The sequence below is a fragment of the Epinephelus lanceolatus genome, chromosome 23 (genome assembly GCF_041903045.1).
Source record: "Epinephelus lanceolatus isolate andai-2023 chromosome 23, ASM4190304v1, whole genome shotgun sequence".
Lineage (NCBI taxonomy): Eukaryota > Metazoa > Chordata > Actinopteri > Perciformes > Serranidae > Epinephelus > Epinephelus lanceolatus.
This window is the reverse complement of record NC_135756.1, coordinates 25,049,571-25,071,959: the sequence shown is the minus strand read 5'-3', so window position 1 is coordinate 25,071,959 and position 22,389 is coordinate 25,049,571. Positions and strand designations below refer to the sequence as shown.

The window sequence follows — 22,389 nt, the reverse complement described above, 5'->3', positions numbered from 1 at the left end:
TTCCTCAGGGATATACAGGAGGTAAGATCTGAGCATGACCTCTGGGTGCACGATAGCAAAAAGGTCAATAAAAATGTTAAACTGTATTTGAATAGGCGGTAATGTACAGTTCATATTTTGCAGTTTTTAATGAAACTGAAATCGTAATAAATTTGACAAAAACTGAAGTGATTTCTGCTGACTGAAATACATAAATCTCCTCAACATGATCTAACAACTAGCTGTTAGTCATGCAAAGTCATGAATGCTGAATTAAATTGGCTCAAGCCACTCTTAAAGATTTTATGATGGCATTTCTTTGATGTGTTTTGATCTGAGCAGTGCATATGCTGGTGAAGAAGGTGCTAAGCTCGCCTCTGAGACTGCCGTGTTGGTAGCATGCTTTGGGGCTTTGACTTAATGCTGTCTAATGCCCAAACCAGCGCCCGCAACATTCCTGCTGCTGTCAGACTGTGTGTTATTTCACAGTTCCAGCCAGACGGGGACTGACCGCATGCATTAAAGCAAATACACGTTTAATACCCCAGCCATGACAGCCCTCGTACACTGTGATTTCTCTCTGGGTTTCCAGTCTGTGCTTTTCTTCAGCCAGATGGTATTCTTCTATTTCTCCTATTCTGTCTTTTTCTCCACTTTCTCCTCTTCACATTCTCTTTCCTCGTCCTTTTGACGTCAGCTGCTCAGTCTGATGACACAACTAACAACCACACAGGGATTACAGGCACCATAGTGTTTGAACTTGAGCACATATGTAGCAGAATTTAAACAGAGGCGTGACTTTGGATAGTAACCGTATACAGTGAAGGTGTAAATATGGCATGCAGAGATTGAATTCGCAGCTGGCCCTTTGAAAAGACTTGGAAAGAAAGAACAGAACAGCAGCCAAAGAGGAGGGAGGGTGAAACTGGGGATGTGGAGCTAATTTTTTTCGTCCCTACATCACCTATTCAGCATGTATATCAAGTAAGACACTGGTATTAACAAAAAATGTGTAATAAGCTTGTTTTTTATAATGAGGAATATGTATAAGAAGCAAGACAGACTCCTGAGACACATTGTTCTAAAAAATGTTCCCCAACCAGCAGCTGACCAAACCGCAACAACAAAAATAGCCCGTCTGACTGTGGGTCCCAGCCCATTGATTTACTGTGAGTATGGTGAGGTGAGCCAAACCCATTGTCTGGAGGAGTAGCTCCACACCTGTTCTAAAGCACACTTTATTATTCTTAAAAATAGACCCTCACTCTCCCCTACTGTTCAGCCTACTGACACCAGTTTTTATGATCTGGTGATTTATAAGCCCCTGGAAAAAAAACAGGGTCCAGGGGTTGTTCTGACATGTAACTGATATATATATACATATATATATATATATATATATATATATATATATATATATATATATATATATATATATATATATATATATATATATATATATATATATATATACACACACACAGTATATTTATATATAGGGGACTTAAGATACCAGAGCCTTATTGAATTCATCCCTGTAACCTTGACCTAGTATTCTTGCTTTTTATGCCTGCATGCCAGTGAAAGCTGTGCCCAGAGGCATTATGTCCCAAGTTGTCCGTCTGTCCCATTCACGTGTACATGGTATTTCAAGAATTCCCTGAGGGAATGAACTCAAAATTGAACTCAGTAGATTTTGGTGGTCAAAGGTCAAGGTCACGTTAACTTCACATCTGTCGAATTCTTGTGAACATGATATCTCAGGAAACCTTTAAGGAAATGTCCTCAAATTTGGCACAAACGTCCACTTGGACTAAAGAATAAACTGATTAGATTTTAGTGTTCAAAGTCACTTTGATGCCAGAATACATGTTTTTGGCCATAACTCAAGAAGTCACACTAATTGTGTCAAAACTTCACACAAATGTCTAACAGAATAAAATGATGAAGTGATGACATTTTATAACCCAAAAGGTCAGAGGTCAGCTTCACTGTGACATCGTAATGTTCTGCATAAAAACTTTTCTGGCCATTATTTAACGTCGTATCTCAGGAGCAGAAGGGGAGACGTCTGGTCAGATACTTAATTGTTGACGCTAATCTTGGATGTCCACCTTGGAACTGTGCTGATTGTATAGTGGATGTAAAATGATGTGAAATGGATGTGAAGCATTCATGTTTTAAGATCTGTAGCTTCTTTTCAGCAACATTCATATTTGAAGCATTGTCAACTGTCATGGCTACATATGAGTTGAGACAAACATGGATATGAAATGTAACTGCTCGTTGACTGGTTGGCAGAGGCATACAACTGTGGCGCAGTGATTGTAGTTTTTAAATCAGGTGTCTGCTTTTTTATAAATAAAGATCAGGAGTTATGCTCAGAAAGATACTGTGTGTAATGCATATGAACTTTGAGTATTTTCTTTATTTATGTGTCACTCTGATATTTAAGGAGTTCTCCAGTGACTTAGCACTGCACATATTTTGCATCTTGTTTGTTAAATCCATGCAAAAATTGAAGCATAAAAAGGCCAAGTGTGGTTTTACAGGGGTTTATTTGCTGACTGATTTCTTGAGCGCAAGCAGTGCCAATTTCCCACAGTGTTGAGACTGGTCAAAGAAAGAGTAGTAGAGGCAAAGACATCCTGACTTTTAGTTCCTACCATGGTTCAAGCTTCAAAATCCCTGGTTACCGCATTTCCCATAGTGCAGATCAGTATGTTCTTTTATTAGATGTCATCAGAGTTATTTTCTCGACTTCAGAAAGCTCCTCCAGAGCCACAGAGGACATTATACAACTGTATCAGAGGTTGAGTAGAACTCCTCAGGACAAGTAAAGTGATCCTCATGTGTAAAATTGGTGGAATTTCCTTTAAATAGATTTACGTCCAGAGGACTTATGAAACTGCAATCAAATAGAATTGTTTTGCTTTTTAAAGAAGAATAGGCTGGTATGAATATTAGACTGAATAACACTTGTTATGATGGACATTTCTTGCAGCGTACCACTTGAAAGCCCTTAGAGCACCTGGAAAATTGTTTATGAGTGTCCATATCTGAGCCAATATGATATGCAAAGCTTCAGATGCGTGAATCGGTCCCTTAAGGACTCTTGTAGTCCTGGTAGTTTCAGTGCTGTTCAGACTCCAGTCGGCTGCCTGCAGCCTTGATCACTGCCAAGAGGAAATGGCTGAGGATTAGGCCTGGAGCTGTTTAAAGCCCTGCGCCTCTGCTTTCAGTGCCCATGGTGGAATCATTTCAAACTCTACAATTGCTCCAATCTCTCAGCATGTAGCCAAGGTTTTTTTTTTGTTGTTGTTGTATGTTTTGGTTTAGTTGTTTGCATAAATGATAAAAGCACTGAAAGAAGAAGAAAAGCAGAGAGATACAAACCATCTGTCCGAGGAAAAGATACCTCAAGGGCTTGTAAAAACATTACAGTTGATAAGACAGAGAGGAAAATATCAAGAAGACAAACAACAATACAAATCACAGCAAGAAAACCAAATATAACAGCCCTAATTATATTGAGCCCAAGAGAATTGATTTGGTTATGTGTGTGTTAGTTCGCAGCTGCATTAAAACTCCTTTATTATCTCAAAACAAGGAAATTTATTAAAAATGCATTGTGTCTTCTGAGACGTGAATTGAAGTGGCGCCTCTTGATGTTTTGATGCATTGTCTGCTTTGATGCAGGTAATTGGAATCCAAGATGGCCGATGAGGAAGAAGTGGTTGAAGAGATGCTGTGAGTACCTTCATTGAATTTTAGTAGCATCTCTAGAGTTTTAAGTTAAATCAACAGACAGATCTGAGCTGATATTCAGTCGATTTGCTCCAAAAGTTCACATTTTCACTTCCTTTTTTTTCAGGGAGGATGGTAAGTAAGGGTTTGAGAGCACTCACTGTGTTTTTCAAAGCAAAATGTCACTTTCAAGCTTCAGTTGCAAGATGTAGCTGACCTTATTATGTCTGCTCAGAGGGAGAAACCCAGCAAGAGGAAGGTAAAGGCTTCTGCATGGCTTCATGTGTGTATCTTCTTGTCTGTTGCTGTCAGTGATAAAAGCCACAGCAAGTTGGCTGGGTTTCTTTTCTTTTTTTCTTTATTATTGGTGCAATATAACAAAAAATAAAGTTAAACATTGTTGAACATGTCAGAATGTGTAGACAATAAGACAGAAAGCAAAACAGTTTATGACATCAGACATGGTAGTTACTTTGAAGGTGTGGGAGGCCATCAAGTTCATCAGTCTAAGATATATTGTGATGGTGTCGTGTGTGTGTTTGCGGTAAGTATCAACAGTCTGGACTTCAAGGAGTTAATAAGTGGTGGCCAAACTGTTGGATTCTGTGGTTTGATTTTTGATGGGGGCAGACAGGTTTTCCGTGGAAATGTAGGGAATTAGTTGGCTTTTCCAGTGTGCGTGTGTTTTCTGTTTGAATGTTACCACTTAATTTATCAACACTGTCAACACATTCTCACTCCCAACCAATCACTATATAATCAGATGGACAACATGTCTCCACTTCCTCCCACTGTAAAAAATGAAGCCAAAATATCCCAGACACAGCCACTGCCATCCTGCACTGGTGACGTTTTTTGGACACAGAGTCTGCGTCGCACCTCTGCGTATCTCCATATCAAGTTTCCTTCATCCAACCCAATTGCAAGGAGCATCATTAATTGCAAGCACACTAGCTGGCACACGTAGCTGTCAGTCATGACGTCAGCCTCCCTTTTAATAGCATCAAGTATGTATTATATGTATTATAATCAAACTGATAAGTGGGTAGGTTTAGAAAAACAATCCTGGTTTGTGTGTGTGTCACTTGACCACTTTTTCACGTGAAGTACACCAGGAACTATGGTTTAAAATACTCAAATTGAAGCCTGGTGTCATATGGGACACAAACAGTGGTCTCCTAGGTGAAAGTCGTGTGTGTTTTTGACCCATCGATCACCACTCCCTCCTGCCCTACTCTGACTTTGTGGCTCTTTTGTACTACATTATTGCTCCATGCAGGATTACATTTACATACGTTTAATGAACGCTCGCTCGAATCATCTCATACATGCACTGTAGGTTGCTGTGTGCGTCAGTAACAGAAGCCGAGGGCCACTAACCAGGCTGCTGTATTTGACACCCTGGTAATAAGAATGGGTTGACACAGCTTTGTCAGCTTCATGTATAACCGTAGCTTTTTTTGTTTGTTGTTCTGTCCCATGTTTACCACTGCAGTGTTTGATATATCCATATAATCACTGTCTGACAGTTTGCATGAAAGGTTTTCATAAGTGGCTGCCAACTACAGTTTGACTCACCCTGATCAACCTGTGTGTATATATGAAATACATATATGTTGCATTTCATTCATGTTTTTGTGGTAAAACGAGCACTGTAATATTTTCATGTAAAGGAGTTAGAGGTGGAAGAAGTACTCAGATGCTTCAGTTAAAAGTAGGAGCGCCTCATTACAAGTTAAAGTCCTGCATTCAGACTTTACTAGAGTGAAAGTACAAAATATTTGTATCAACATAGATTTAAAATTACCAAAAGTAAAAGTAGTCGTTATGCAGAATAGCCCTTTTCAGATGAATGTGTATTATGTTAATGGATTATAATTACCGTTACATTAATGTGTTCAACACTGTAATGTTGCAGCTGGTAAAGGTGGAGCTCATTTTCATGACTTTATATACTTCTGGGTAGTTTAATCTACAATAATACATCATTATTTACCAGCTGATTATATATTGTATTGATAATCTGAATCTGCAAAGTAACTTAAGTTATCAAATAGATGAAGTGTAGTAAAAAGTACAATATTTTCTTCTGAGACATAGTGAAATAGAAGTACTGTACAAGGACCCCAAAATTTATGTAAAGTATGTGACAATTTTCAACCCTCTTTCTCTTTGTTTAACATAGATCAAACAATAAAACTAAGCCATGCTGATCAAGTATTAACCAAGACTCTTTTACTCAATTGTCTATTCTTTGCCTTAAATGTCTTCAGAAACATACTTAAGTGCGCTGTTTGGCTGTAATACGAGAATTTTAACCAAGAAGTGGATACTGTTTCCTGTACTTTAAAAATGGAGGCTGAAAATACTGAGATCAAACAGTAAAATGTAACGTTGCTATTTCTCACCTTAATGTTTCCAAAACCATAATTAACTTACTGTTTAACTGTAATTTAAGATCCTGTGTTACTAGCTGGCCGCCATATTGTTTACTGTGGAAAAACAGCCAAGCTCGCATTACCACACATCTGCCAGCGGTAGCGTTCATTGGTCCAGTGCAACGGAGTGCGTTGTGGTAGTTGTAGGTTTTTTTACCTCTTGAACAAAAGCGAATGCCACAGCCTTTCTTCTCTGATCATATAACACCAATTTTTAAAGTATTTGCATTTTTCTACTGCATAAACAACCCAGTTTTATGAAAAGACAAGCTCTCCTGCAGTGAAATACTTTAAGTTTATTTTTTATTTTTTCTTGAGTCAAAGATCAATATACTTCTTCCACCTCTCATTAGCATTGGCTAAAAATCATTTAAATGACACGAAGTGAGCAGCTATGATCATTATCTTGTCCCAGTTGTTCTGCTGTGTGCTGAAACTTTGCTTTGATTTCTGACACGTTGCAAACAGCTCACAGGCTCAGTTTGTGATCCCAGATTATTTTAGCTTTGGTCACAAAGTCAGACACTGGCATTGGTTTCAGTGCATCCCAAGAGACAGTATCACAGTGCTCAGAGTTTTACTGAATCCCTGCCTCAAGCTATTTACCAAAGTCTCATTGATCCACTAATCCATATTTTGTTCACTCAGTCATGGAGACACTGGAAAATGAAGATTTGTATGACTTTTTTCTGTCAAAAAATATTTCTTCACTCAGACGCTTCTGGCGTATTATTGTAGTGCAGTGTGTTTGTGGTGCCATGTCTTCTTTTGTCATGTTATTTGGCCAACAATAACAGAAAGTGGCATCAATAATTCCTTTTCTGTTCTTGTTTAAAAAAAAAGTCGAAGTTGAAGTTGCTGCACCAGAAGCAGAAGGTAATTCTCCTCTTTACATATTTTCATGTGCCTTTATAATTCCATCTGTATTTTTAAATAACATAGTAATATTTATATAGAAACAAAAGGTAAGATTGAATGTTTCACTTGATAATATGATAGTTTTCTGTGTAGCACTGCTCATTACATTGCTTGTACCATCCTAAATATTACATGCATACCCATTTTATATTATTAACACACTATCTCGGCAAAAACTCATGTTCTTTTCCTGCACATTTCTTTTGTTCATCTCTCATTTTCTTCTGCACCATTTGTTTACCTATATCAATATTAGCATGGCTGTCAGGGAGCTGTGTGCCGAGTTAGTATTTGATGAATTCATTCCAAAATTGTGAAAATTGTGCCATCATCTCCATTTACATCTAAGTAAAGCTGAGCAGTGATTATTGTCGAGATCGTAGCTCTCCATGTATTTACTGACAGAATATTGACATTTTAGAGGTTTAAACATCTGAAGCGTTTCATGTAATGTTTCTAAAATGTCAGAACATCTCATTAATTTCTTATCTTATCACACACACTGCATGACTTAATTATTTTATGATCGCAAAGAAAACTTATTGAATATAATGCCCCTGGATAATTGTAAACATATTGCTGCATGACAATGTGACACATCTAATCATATTTTCATTATTTCACACCACTTTAGCAACTCCCACGGCAGAAGGTAATGACTTTTTCTGTTTTACTGTTAAATTCTATTATAATAATCATCTTTGTATGGCTTACATTTACAGTGGACCAGCTCAGACAAATATATTGTATACATCAGAGGTGTGGACTTGAGTCATATCACATGGTCAGACTCGAGGCACAAATTTAATGACTCTATACTCAACTTAAAAAAAAAAAAATAAAATTAAAATTAAAAAAGACTAGTAACTCGAGCTGGACTTTAACACTAGTGACTTGGGACTTTGTTTGGATTTTAGCCTTTTGACTTTATTCCATCCCTCCAAGCCCGAAGATTAAAAAGTCTGCCAGTTTATTTCCTGAATCAACTCATTATAATACTGTTAATTCCCAGCAAGTCAACGCTGAATTCCCCAGATGTTGCACACTGTTTGAGCCAATCTGACAGCATCTAATCACATTGCAGGAGAGAACCATGAAGGGCCTATGCTACATAATTGGAAAGCCAGTTGGAAGAAATGATACCAAAGATAATTTTGTTCACTTACAAAAACTACATGGTGGTCAACAAAAAACAAATAGCAGTATGCAACACACACAAGTCTGCAAGAAAATTGCACACGGAGACACAATAACTTTCAGCTTTGTTTGAGTTGCACAAAGAATGGTAAGTCGAGGCTGATTGTACCATAGTTTGCGAGCTTATGCTTAGTAGTGCTAATTGTTATTACTCCATTGTTAAAATGGCATTATATTTGGTGAAGAGAACATTATAACTTGTGTGGGACTTCAAATTCAAAGTTTGGCACTTGAGTGCAAAGACTTGGGACTTACTTGAGACTTAAAAAGCAATGACTTGGACCTCTACTATACAAAGGTGCAAAGAGGCATAATTATTTGTTTTGAAATATGACATCTGGTTTGGCTGAATTGTTCTCCTAGGTAACATTTGTTATGTCATTAATCATGTAATGCGCATTTACTGATTAACTATTCTCTGTTTCTTTGATTATGATCACTGCCACTCATCAACTGCCTGTTCACATTGCTCACAAAGAGCCTGCAGAAGAAGGTAAAGCCTCGTCTCTCTGCTCAGACTTGTATGCATGGTGTGGCTAAATAACACTATATCATTCTCCTGTGTGCATCCCACCATGTTTGACAGGGGGTAAGACCATGACAAGACCTTAGTGCTGAGATATTTGTAGGAAGTAGTCATTGTAACTTTCAATCTTTTCAATTCCCTGTTACGGATGAATTCGCATGTAGTGCAGTATTGTACCTCATGGCATGATATTTATTTTGATAACACACCTTTACAAAAGAACTGCCTCCACTGTCTGAAAGTAAACTAAGCTTCTGTGGCTTGAAACCCCGAGAGTATTTACACCAACTCAGTATGCCCAGGAATACAGAAACTGTTTAGACTCAGTGTTTGTCCTCCTGACATTTCAAAATATATGAAATAGATACCTGACCTTAGTGAATTGGTGTTTGCAAAAACTAAAGTGAATTTATTTGTATTCTGCTACCTGAAGCACTAACTTGGCCTTGTGTCCTTTGCCGCAGAATCTCCAGTTGCAGATGAAGGTATACTGATGAGACCTCTTGTGCATGCTGACTACCAAACTAAAAGATATGTTGTTTGAATGCAGCGTTTGGGGGAATATGAAGAAACCCACATCGATATTGAGTGGTATTAATTTCACACATGCTGCTCATTTTACTTTATTGGATGTCATGCATAAAGTGGATACAGACAGTTCATATAATTCATATAATTTTTTTCATATAACAGTGGTTTTCTAACAAAAGGCCATTGTATGTCAGAATATTGACTTAGTGGTATGAACAGCATTCAGCAAGATTCTTGGTCTAGTATTAATGCATGTTTGTCAGAGTGTGTTATGTGTGTACGCACTGTTATTTTATCTACTGAAGATCGAACTGTTTGACACGTCAGTTGTGAATTTTAAACTGCAAACATGTCGTTTACATAAGATTTATACTTTAAGTTAAACAGAAAAACTAATGACAGTAACTTAAAGGGACAGTTCACCCCAAAATCAAAAATACATTTTGTTTTTCCTCTTACCTGTAGTGCGATGTATCAACTGAAATCATGATGTGGTTACTCAAGATAATCCACAGACTTTGTTGTGCAGTTTTATGTGGGAGCTATTTTCTTTCTACTGAACCACACCTGCCAATTGTATTACTGTGCAGAAGGAAGCGTGAATTTACTGCTTGCTCACCTAGCACCACTAAGCTAGCTAATGTTAAAGCTTAGCTGAGGAGGATGCTGTTATTGTTTACATCTCAAGCAGGAGCATCTCATCCATGAGTAGATGCACACTTATTTCTGCCCGGTGATACGGTTGGCAGGTGTATTACAGTAGAAAGAAAATAGTTCCTACATGAAACTGCTCACAGCAAGGTCTGGAAAGAGACATTGCTGTTGAGTTTTTCAAACAGATTTTTTGCCACCACAAGCCGAGTGCCATCTTGTTCCATTATATTGGAGAGAAGGCAGACATCTCTACAGCTGATACATTAATGAATAGCACTACAAGTAAGAGGAAAATATGTTTTTGATTTAGGGATGAACTATTCCAAAACAATAAATGGCCGCTATAGTAACTGTAATTATCCCTTTTTTTATTGTAACAGATGACTCCAAACCCAAACCAAAGTAAGTCTTTTGTGAAGTTTAATCTGTGCACATCAACCAACTAGTGATTAATAGGTCATTTAAAGCTTTGCGTATTCTAACCCAGATATGCTCTTTTAGGGCATTTGCTCCAGCTATAGCTGTGCCAAAGATACCAGAGGGAGACAAAGTCGACTTTGATGTAAGTGATTGTTTCCAAAGACACATCACTTGTAATAATTTGTCTGTATAATGAATGTGCATTTGCAAGAGTGTCTGTGTGCATGAATGTTTGAGTTCATCTAGAATGCAGACATTTGGTTCCTGTGATTTGGAGTCTAGATTATAAGGACCAAAAGTCTGTTATAGTAGTTCAGGGTCAATACTATGACTTTTGCTCAGTGAAAATGCAGTCACTTAAGGTCCTGATAAGTGTGTCAATACAAACATTGTGTTTCTGTAACTGCAGGACATCCACAGGAAGCGTCAGGAGAAGGATCTGACAGAGCTGCAGTCTCTGATCGAGGCCCACTTCATTCAGAGGAAGAAGGATGAGGAGGAGCTCATCGCTCTCGTTAACAGGATCGTAAGTCTTCCAGGAAAGCATGCCAGATCACTGGAGTGATGCACCACCCAGAAAACAATTACACTGAGAGTGTTTGTGTGTGTGTGTGTGTGTGTGTGTGTGTGTGTGTGTGTGTGTGTGTGTGTGTGTGGCATGGATGAGCAGGAGAAGCGTCGTGCTGAGAGGGATGAACAGCAGAGGATCCGTGCTGAGCAGGAGAGGTTGAGACAGGCTCGAGTTGCTGTGAGTCCCTTCTAATTGTCATTTTATCTTGTTAAGGACATGACCCTACATATAATTAATCAAGATTGTCCGACTGTATAACAAATAAGTGACACTCTGTAGTGTCACCTTGTTTTCTAAATACATTTAGGGAGTCGGGCATGTGTGTATCCTGGTGGGGAATCTTCTCCAAAGAATATTAACTCATAAACAACAGGACACTCTTTCCTTAATACATCCCTATTGTGCTCATTTTCAGGTTCATATTTGTATTTTGAGTTTGTACTAGAACATGTTTACATGCTTTATGGTTAAAAAAAACACTTTTTTTTCTCATACTGTCTGTGTTTGAACGCCTGTATTCACACTCCATTTAGCACCTGTCTCTTAAAGCCTTCCTTCCAAAAAAGCCCAGTTTTCTCTGATTGGTCAGTGTTTCCGTGCCAGGGAATGACTGTGACTGAGTATGGTGGCACTTTCTACTTTGAAAAATCCCCAATAAAATAAGTAAACAAAAATCTTCACATGAAAATGTTCCAGCAGGAATATGATCCAAAAATAGGGAGAAACATCAGCAACCAAGATTACAGGTTTCCCTGAAGTTAGCATGTAGCTACATGTAACAGTGTGCTTGCAGCAGGGAAAAGACTGGAACGGCGTACAGTGGCTCTTTCTACTTTGAAAATAAAATAAACCAAAATCTTTACACGGAAATGTTCCAGCAGGAATATGATATGAAATCAGGGAGAAATCATCTACCAAAAGATTTCATGTCTCCCTGATGTTAGCATTTAGCTACATGTATGTTGGCAGTTTACTCGCAGCTGAGGAATGACAGTAACAGAGAAAAGTGCCACTCTTTACCATGAAAAATCACCAATAAAAGCTTCTAAACACAACCGGACATGTTCCAGTAGAAAAATGATCCCAAATCGTGGAGAAATGATGAATATCTGCAACCAAGCTACATGTTTCCCTGACATTAGCATGTTGGTACATGTAGCAGTGTATGTCATGGAAGCACTTACAGTAATGTGCCTGGAGCAGATGACCATATAAAGAAATCTGTCATGAGCCGATGTCAGCTTCTCTCGAATGTAGAGAAAAATGTTGGAAATTCAGAACGCTCTGAAGCCTGAGGTCTTTGCTCACACAGATTATTTCTACAGACGTTTCTCTCATTACTAAAACTTTGGCCACATCTAATATAAACATCTGACACTGTAACATTATATATTTAACAGAAAATAAGGAAAAGCCTAGTAAGTCTCCTTTAATCTTTTCCTGAGCTTTTCTACTTCTGCTTTGACAGGTTTGGTGCTTTACAGTGTGAATGTAATTCATGCAGTGTACTGATGTCATATGATAAAATTGCCTTGTGCAGCTTTTGATTTGATGATGTAGGATTTGATAACTTGAAGTCTTTGCCTATAGGGGACTCTTTTCTATATGTTGCAAATAAACCTGCATTATATTAATCTTTGAAGCTACTATAATCAACACTTTTAAAATAACAATGGATCCGATGACCATGTGCAATGTGAGAGCAGTCACTCATAATGATGAACCTCCAGAGACTGATCACCCGTCTCTGCAGCTCCCATCAGCTCTACTGATCTTTATAGTATATTTTAGTTCATTGTTTTAGTTTTTCGTCACTGTCACAGCATTGTTGTCAGGGTGTGACAGGCGGATATTTTAAGTGAAAAACTCACTGTATAGTGCACACTATCTGCTCAGCTCCAAACTGTTTCTTACTCCTATAACCATCATGTGCAATCTGTTCCACAGGAAGAAAAGGAGAGGAAGGAGCTGGAGGAGGCACGTAAGAAGCAGGATGAGGACGCCAAGAAGAAGAAGGCTCTGACAAACATGACTCAGCAGTATGGTGGTGTCCAACAGAGGGTCAGTCACCCACACACAGATACACAGATACTGTCGCTGAGATAAATGAGAGAAGACAAAGACTCTTACCATGACCATGAATACAGTGTGCGTGTTTGCACTTGAAATAATAGGAAATAGAATCAGAGAATCAGACTTTGTGGCCTCTTTGATATTTTTCTTCTTTTTTTGGTATTCTGTCAACACATCCACTTGGATTGATTCTCCCCATCCAGCAAGATGGAAAGAAGGGAGCGAAGAAGCAGACAGAGAGAGAGAAGAAAAAGAAGATCCTGGCAGAAAGGAGGAAGCCTCTCAACATCGACCATCTTAGTGAGGACAAAGTCAAGTAAGGATACTTTGTTTTTACTCGCAGTCATTGTTCACAGTCCTGTAGTCAGGCTAATATCCACATTTACGGTCTGATGCAGATGATTTGTTTGTGAATAAAACTCTCATCAACTTCCCATTTTTTGTATCATAGAGTTTTACAGTTTTGATATGGCCTTTTAGCTTCCTGTTTCTCAGGTACTCCTGGTTTTTGCTTCACAGGGAGAAGGCCAGTGAGCTGTGGCAGTGGCTGATGACACTGGAGGCTGAGAAGTTTGACCTCAGTGAGAAACTGAAGAGACAGAAATATGATGTAAGTACTTTGCCTCGGGGTGTCCGTGTGTCAATTGCTAGAATACCTTACCTACTTTTATAGAAACAGTGTTGTTACAAAGCAATCTGGTTAAGAAAGTAATGGTTTTTAAAGGGATTAATTTGACATTTTAATATATAAGCTTTTTTAGAAAGTTAGATGTGGTGATTGATAAAACTCTCATGTCTGTTTACAAAACCAGAAGCTGCAACCAGTTAGCTTAGCTCAGCTTAGCTTTGTTACCTTTGATTAAAGCTAGGCTAGTTGTTTCCCCTACTAAACTAACCTGCCTCTGGCACCAGCTACATATTATCCGCACTGACATGAGAGTGGTATAAATTTTCAAGAAAGTTGGCAAGAAAGTTAATATATTTCAGCAAATGTCTTAATATTCCTTGGAGGTCTTTGCTTATGAAAAAATGGAATTTAAGGTTGTAATTATGTCTTTCTTAAATAGAAATGCTTTGGTGTGGCTTAAAAGCCAAAGACTATCTGTGATATTTTTACTACTTATCCTGATTTTCTATACAGTGGTAATGTAGAGCATGGGATAAAATGATGATGACAAACATTGCAAATTGATGATACTGAGCCCACAGCCCTGAAAAAGCCACAGAATACGAAAGCTGAACCGGTATGTACTGTGCAAGGCTGTCCTGATGGCGCCTCTCTAAAATGAATGTGGCTTGACTTCCAGATCAATGTACTCCAGACCCGAATCAATGAGCAGCAGAAGTTGTGAGTAACTGTTAATGAGGAGTGTGAGCCTCTTGGTTGTTGTGTAGTTTTGCTGTCGGTGTGTTGAAGGGCCACAAACCAAGCCTCGGACAGTGACGCAGGAACAAAGCTGGGCGACCACTAAGTGACTGAGTCACCAACAGAAGGTGAAACAAGTAGTATGTTCATGAAGCCTGCAAGAAGCTGCCATGTGGTTGTTTAGTACAGCCATAGAAGTCCCAAAAGTCAGGTACTCTGTTACGACAGCTACTCAGTTTAATGATCAGCTCAGTCAGAAAGACTGGAGGTGAGTCCCCCTCTGCAGATGAAATTCTTTGGATGTCAGGTGAACATATCTCGCTCTGCGAAGCTCTTCTTTAGGACCACGTGGTCCGCTCTTTGGCTAAACTGGTGTTCGCCTGTGTGTTTGCTGTTGTTTCTGTGCTTAGCCAGTCCTCCATGTTTGTCCCCCCACAGATCAATCAGCTCCAGACTCGCATTCAGGACCAGCAGAGGTAAGTAGGAGCCACCTCTGAAACATAGTCTCAGCCCATATTGGTACTGAGAGTATCTTTTGTTTCTTGGAAGCTACTGATGTAGTATCGGGGTGGTTTTGGTCTTTATTCAGAGAGTCCCAGGAAATGTTGAGGGTTTTCATGTGCCATGATATTTCTTCTACAACAAGGTCTTTTGACCTCACTTCATCTGACTTGATCTACGACTTCAGTTTTTCTAAACTTCCTGTGGCTGCAAATAAGTAATATATAGACTGTGATATTTAATTGTTTGCTTTACCATAGCATAGTATGCCATAAAAAATGTCATAGTATAGTATGCCATCAAAAAGTCCTAAAAGTCATACTATGGTATGCCATAAAATATGTTTTAGAATCAGATACCATACCGTCAAAGTTTAATATTTCACAAAACATGCAGTAAAAAAATATTAAATTAAAAGTATGCCATAAAGAATTCCACTCAAGATGTCATGACAAAGTATGCCATTAAAATGTCTAAAAAATATACAGTAAGTATACAGGTGTCATAAGAAAAATCATATTAAAGTATGTCATAGAAATGTTACTGTATGCCATTCAAAGTCATAATATGGCCAATATGTCATGTTATATGCCATGACATACATCACTGTAGATTAGTTTTAGTATTATTAGTATAGTATGTAATAAAAAAGTCATGTTATACTATGTTATGTTTAGGGATAGACCGATATGGATTTTTTAGGGCCGATGCCGATACCGATTTTTTTTCATCACCCTTAGCCGATGACCGATTATGGACTGCCGATTTTCTTGAGCCGATATTTGGGGCCGATACTACTTTTGCTCCCTCAATTTACATAAAAAAATGACACAATGATAACAAATATTACAGGTCTCAACATTTATTGAACAGTAAAAAATACTAAAACAAGATGGAAAGTTGAGGTAGAGCAGGTAGAATATTATTATTATTATTATACATTCAAATAAAAAAAAGAGTTCAGTGCTCTTAAATCTTCCAGTAATGTCTTTATAAAATAAACAAATATTTAAGCTGAAGCATAAATAAAACAACAACTACTGTACACAGTATGATTCAACAGCTTTGTTCAACTTAACCACATACTTTCAAATGAAAAAAAGTGCCAGGGAAAAATAAATCCGCTAACCCACACGCGTATCAGCCGATGCCGATACAAGTAAAAAACTCAAATATCGGCCCGATATATCGGCCGGCCGATGTATCGGTCTATCCTTAGTTATGTTATGGCATAATATATTCTAAAAAAGTTATATTTAATTACAAACAATAATACATCATAGTATAGTACATCATATAAAAAGTCATAGTATAGTATGTGATAAAAACGGCATAGTAAAGTATGCAATAAAAGGTCATAGTGTAGTATCTAGTCTGAGTGGGCGGAAGTTCGCTGCATAGATCAGCCTCTCATTGGGCGGAACGAGCCACCCACTGAAGTCCCACCCTACCATCTCCGATTCTCATAGTCAACAAACGTCCTTTACTAACTTTTGTGGTGTTTGATCTTGCGGGGGTGTAGCCATTTTTCTGCCATGGTTCGCATCCTGTAGCCGATATTTTTGTGGGCGTGTTACACCAAAACCTGTTTCCCCCGGCAATATTTTTGCAAGCGCACCGTTGCTGTGGCACTGCCAAGAACGATTGTGATTGGTAGAAAGAAATAAAAAAAAGCCGGGGCGTTTTTTTTCTCCAATCTTAAAGTGAGAGTCGGTGCAGCCAGACCTTTCTTTTCTTGAGAAAGGTCTGGTGAGCGAGACTATGTAGTATCTAATAAAATATGTCAAAATAAATTATGTATAATAGTCATAGAATAGTAGGGCTGGGCGGTATGACAAAATGTTCATATTGCGGTTTTAAGAAAAAATCATACCGGTTTCACGGTATTTTGCTCAGGTTTGGCCAACTTGACATGCTGCTGTGTTGTGCTATGGCCTATTCAAGTGCCGGAATTTGTTATTTACCTGACAACGCCTGAACGCAACACACGCTCCGCTCCATTAGTGCTGTGCTCGGTTATAACTGTTTCGGACTCGGGATGGGTTGTCTTTGGTCAGGAAAATGCGGCCCAAGCCATGCTCTAGTGTGCTCACCTGTGTGTGTGCGCTTTGTCTGTGTGTGTGTGTGTGTGTGTGTGTGTGTGTGTGTGCGCGCACACATCGGGGCGAAACTCCGCCGTGCGCGATACAGAGAGCAGAGGAGAATTGTAAATGGCGGTGCGCTGCTGCTAGTTGCATATAGGGGAAACACTGCTCTTTTTGGTATGAGTTCTTCTGGGTCATCGTGTACAGTTGTTTCACTTTCAGGACTCTCTCCGGCAGCCATTCTTGCCTCTAAACGTTTCTATATGCTCTCACTCTCGCCCACTCAAGCGTGCCTGTGGTGTGCAGCGGTGAAATGGGTCCCTGCTGAAACACCTTCCCGCCGCACACGTTCCAGACGTTGTTTGGGCTATTCACCGGTATTGCGGGATATGAAAACTTCATATCATAACGAAAATAAATACCGGTTTTCGGTACAAACCGGTATACCGCCCAGCCCTATAGTATAGTATGTAATAAAACGTGTCATAGTATAGTGTGGCTTAAAAACACTTATAGTATAGTATATCATAAAATGTCATAGTATAGCTTGTCATAAAATATGTCATACTATAATATATATTAGAATGTGTCATAGTATACAATTTAATAAGAAAGTCATGTCACAAAATAATTCACAGTATAGTATGTACTAAAAGGTCATATAATAGTATGTCATAAAATGTCACAGGATAGTATATACCAAAATGTGTCCTATTTTAGTATACAATAAAAAAGTCATAGTATAGTATGTAATATAATATACAATATGTAGTAAAAAAAAAAGCCATAGTATAGTGTGTGATAAAAAGTCATAGTATTGAATGTCATAAAATGACATAGTATAGTATTTAATTAAAAAAAAAACTAATTGGTATGTAATAAAATATGTCACAGTATAGTATGTATAAACTCAGTAGGTAATTAAAAGTTTTAGTATAGTACATGAAGAAATAAATCATGGTATATTAAAAAGAGTCATAGTATGTCATGAAATATGTAATATGGTTTGTCATAAAATATGATTTGTCATAAAAAAAAAAAAAGTCAAGATATATTATGGTATACTAAGCAAAAAAATGTAATAGTCATGAAAAAAGCCATAGTATAGTATGGAATAAAAAAGTCATAGTATACTACGTATTAAAACATGTCATAGTTTATGTGTCATAAAAGTCTTAGTATAGTATGTGGGGAAAAAATGTCATAGTATAGTATGTAATTATAAAAAATGTCATAGTATTTATGTTATAGAAATGTCATAGTATAGTATGTGATAAAAGAAAGTCATAGTGTAGTATATCAAACAAATGTCATCATATAGTTTGTGAAAAAAAGGTCATAGTATGTGACACAAAGTCATAGTATAGTACATGGAAAAACATGTCATAGTCAATTCATTCATTCAATTTTATTTATAAAGCCCAATATCACAAATCACAATTTGCCTCAGAGGGCTTAACAGGATACGACATCCCTCTGTCCTTTGGACCCTCACAGCGGATAAGGAAAAACTCCCCCCAAAAAACCCAGGACAGACAGATGTGCAATACATGGCATACAGAACAGATCAACATAATAAATTTACAGTATTCCATATGACAAAATGAGACATAAAGAGAGACAGGGAGGACAGGACAGACAGTAATGACAGTAGCTTACAACAGCCTTAATTTAAGTAATAATAATATGATAATAATTACAGCTATTGTGGTACAATATGTTGTACGTTTATGTTAATATAAACTTACAACATAGTGTACCACAATAGCTGTAATAATACTATCATATTATGATAGTATATGTATGTGACAATAATCCTGTATCGTGTGTATAATAACAGTGAAAGTATGACTAATAATAACAGCAGCAGTAGGAGGCATCAGGCAGGACCACGGCAGCAGCACAACCACGAAAAAATAAAATAAAATTCATAGTATAGTATGTGATAAAAAAGTCATAGTATACTATGTGAAAAAACTGTCAGTATAGTATGTGGTAAAAAAAAAAAAAAGTCATAGTATAGTATGTGGTAAAAAAAAGTCATAATATAGTATGTGGAAAGAATGTAGTATGTGATAAAAATGTCGTAATATAGTATATGAAAAAATTGTCAGAGTATAGTATGTAAAAAAAAAAAAAAAAATGAGTATAGTATGTCATAAAGAGTCAGAATACTATGTGATGAAAATGTCAGTATGTGATGAAAATGTCATAGTATAGCATGTCAAAAATACTCAGCATACTATGTTGAAAAAATTGATTGAAACGACATAGTATAGTATACCAAAAAACTGATAAAACGACAGTATAGTGTGTCGAAATTATTCATAGTATAGTATTTTGAAAAAAATTAAACTACATAGTGTGGTATGTCGAAAATAGTCATAGTATATTATGATGAAAAAAGTCATAAAAACGACATAGTATTGTATGTTGAAAAAGTGATGAAACCGTCATAGTATAGTATGTCAAAAATAGTCATAGTATAGTATGTTGGAAAAAAGTGATAAAAACGACATAGTATAGCATGTCAAAAATATTCATAGCATACTATGTTAAAAAAAAAATAGATTGAAACAACATAGTATAGTCTGCCAAAAAAGTGCTAAAAACGACATAGTATAGTATGTTGAAAAAAGTGATAAAAACATCATAGTATGTCAAAATTATTCATAGTATAGTATGTTGAAAAAAGTTACAAAAACGGCATAGTATAGCATGTCGAAAAAACTGATGAAAATGACACAGTATATATAGTATGTTGAAAAGAGTCATCAAAACGACATAGTATTGTATGTTGAAAAAGTGATGAAACCGTCATTGTATAGTATGTCAAAAATAGTCATAGGATAGTATGTTGAAAAAGTGATGAAACCGTCATAGTATAGTATGTCGAAAATAGTCATAGTATAGTATGTTGGGAAAAAAGTGATAAAAACAACATAGTATAGCATGTCAAAAATATTCATAGCATACTATGTTGAAAAAATTGATTGAAACGACATAGTATAGTATGTTGAAAAAAGTGATAAAAACGTCATAGTATAGTGTGTCGAAATTATTCATGGTATAGTAAATTGAAAAGAGTCATCAAAACGATATAGTATGTCGAAAATAGTCGTAGTATAGTATGTTGACAAAAGTGATAAAAACGTCATAGTATAGTGTGTTGAAATTATTCATAGTGTAGTAAATTAAAAAGTCATCAAACCGACATAGTATAGTATGTTGAAAGAACTGATAAAAACGGCATAGTATAGCATGTCAAAAATATTCATAGCATACTATGTTGAAAAAATTGATTGAAATGACATAGTATAGTATGTTGAAAAAAGTGACAAAAACGTCATAGTATAGTGTGTCGAAATTATTCATGGTATAGTAAATTGAAAAGAGTCATCAAAGCGACATAGTATAGCATGTCGAAAATAGTCGTAGTATAGTATGGTGAAAAAAGTAATTAAAAACGGCATAGTATAGTATGTTGAAAAAGAGTGATAAAACAACATAGTATAGCATGTTGAAAATACTCAGCATACCATGTTGAAAAAATTGATAAAAACGACATAGTATAGTATGTTGAAAAAAAGTGATAAAAACGACATAGTATTGTATGTTGAAAAAGTGATGAAACCGTCATAGTATAGTATGTCAAAAATAGTATGTTGAAAAAAGTGATAAAAACGTCATAGTATAGCATGTCAAAAATATTCATAGCATACTATGTTGAAAAAAGTAATCAAAACGACATAGTATAGTATGTCAAAAATAGTCATAGTATAGCATGTTGAAAAAACTGACAAAAACAACAAAGTATAGTATGTCAAAAATAGTCATAGTATAGTAAATTGAAAAAGGTCCTTAAAACGACATAGTATGGTATGTTGAAATAACTGATAAAAATGTCATAGTATAGTGTGTCGAAGTTATTCATAGTATAGTAAATTAAGAAAAGTAGTATATCAAATAGTCTTAGTATAGCATGTTGAAAAACTAATAAAAATGACAGTACAGTTTGTGATTAAAAAAAAAGTATAGTATGAGGAAAAAAAGTAATCATATAGTTTGTGGTATGTCGTAAAAAATGTCATCGTATAGTACGTGAAAAAAGGTCATGGTGTAGTATGTGATAAAGCCATCGTAGAGTATGTGAAAAAAATGTCAGCACAAAAATGTCATAGTATAGTATGTGGAAAAAAATGTCAGAATAGTATGTGGGGAAAAAATGTTAAAGTCATAGTATAGTATGTGTTAAGTCAGTATAGTATAGTATGTCGTAAAAAATGTCAGTGTCGTAAGTGGGAAAAAAATGTCATAGTATAGTATGTCTTTATATATTAAAATGTGACAGTTAAGTTTTATTAAAGTATAGTATGAGATGTTACTAGAATGATTAACTTTTAATACTACATCCGCGGAAAAGATCAACTCGTTTGAAATTCCACTGTTTTTTGTATGCAGTATGAACATTACTTACCCATAGTGTACTGTTTTTACTGTCAATATTCTAATGCTTTTTTTCCTACTTTTTAAATCTGGTTTCTGTAACACTAAGTACAAATTAAACTGAACAGTCTTCAAAAGTTGTTTGTCAACATTTTGAAGGCAGAAAGCCAAGGGCTGTGTATAACCACCTCGTTAAAGTGTACACTCTGCTTTTCAAGTCAAATATGTGGTAGGTTAAACTGTGGCTATATTAGATGTTACAGGCAAAGGTACATAAAGAGAACAAAGGTAAGTACACAGCTGGGAGGACATAGTCGTCATCTGTCAGCTGTGTGCAACCGTATGCTTTGTCTTGTAATAGCATGACGCTTTCAGTGTTTGTCTCAAGTTCACTCTCTCCTTGTTTCAGTTTCTGCTAAACGAAAAAAGGATTTAGTAGAAAAACATACCTGTACTCCTCAAAAAATGGTATCAAAATGTATATTTGCATTACTTTTCCAAATACCTTACTTTAAAGGGAAATAGGTATGTTTTTTCTTTTTTCCCTTAACAAAAAGCCAATGTGCTGCAATAACGTAGATATAAATAGTATGGAGACCAAAGGCATTCAAAATTAAATTAAGACAGTGTAAGATGATAACAAATAATTTTTGTTTGATTCCACAGTGCCAAAGGAAGAGGCAAGGGCAAGGGCAGGCTGAGATAGATGCAAACACCAGCAGGAGTTCTCCAAGGAAGCGTCTGAAAATGGGCAGCAGTATCGACATTAATGTACGCTTAAACAATAAAACTGCACTGCAACAGCTGGTTTTAGACAAACAATAAAAAACACTTGTGCTTTTGAGCTCTTTGTGCCTGTTTTTGTGGTTGAAATGAGTGGATATTTTTAGCTTACTTCTACCATCCCCACACTCATTAGTTTAACGACTTAAAAGCAA

General features: G+C 36.6%; 1 protein-coding gene across 1 annotated transcript; it reads left to right on the top strand.

Annotated features, from left to right (window-relative positions):
* Window positions 1–3,858: 3,858 nt before the first annotated feature.
* tnnt2e (troponin T2e, cardiac) lies at window positions 3,859–22,295 on the top strand. The gene is made up of 15 exons (XM_078165496.1): window positions 3,859–3,871; window positions 3,962–3,985; window positions 7,008–7,040; window positions 7,717–7,734; window positions 8,758–8,772; window positions 9,270–9,290; window positions 10,371–10,392; window positions 10,492–10,552; window positions 10,820–10,936; window positions 11,081–11,158; window positions 12,929–13,042; window positions 13,258–13,370; window positions 13,574–13,664; window positions 14,859–14,896; window positions 22,118–22,295. The coding sequence occupies exons 1-15, from the start codon at window positions 3,859–3,861 to the stop codon at window positions 22,155–22,157; spliced, it is 798 nt and encodes a 265-aa protein (XP_078021622.1). The 3' UTR covers window positions 22,158–22,295.
* Window positions 22,296–22,389: the final 94 nt, after the last annotated feature.

Excerpts from the sequence above, each read along its gene's own strand:
- tnnt2e (XM_078165496.1), top strand. Across the intron at positions 10,553-10,819 it reads GAGACAAAGTCGACTTTGAT|GACATCCACAGGAAGCGTCA; the intron begins GTAAGTGATTGT and ends CTGTAACTGCAG. Across the intron at positions 14,897-22,117 it reads CGCATTCAGGACCAGCAGAG|TGCCAAAGGAAGAGGCAAGG; the intron begins GTAAGTAGGAGC and ends TTGATTCCACAG.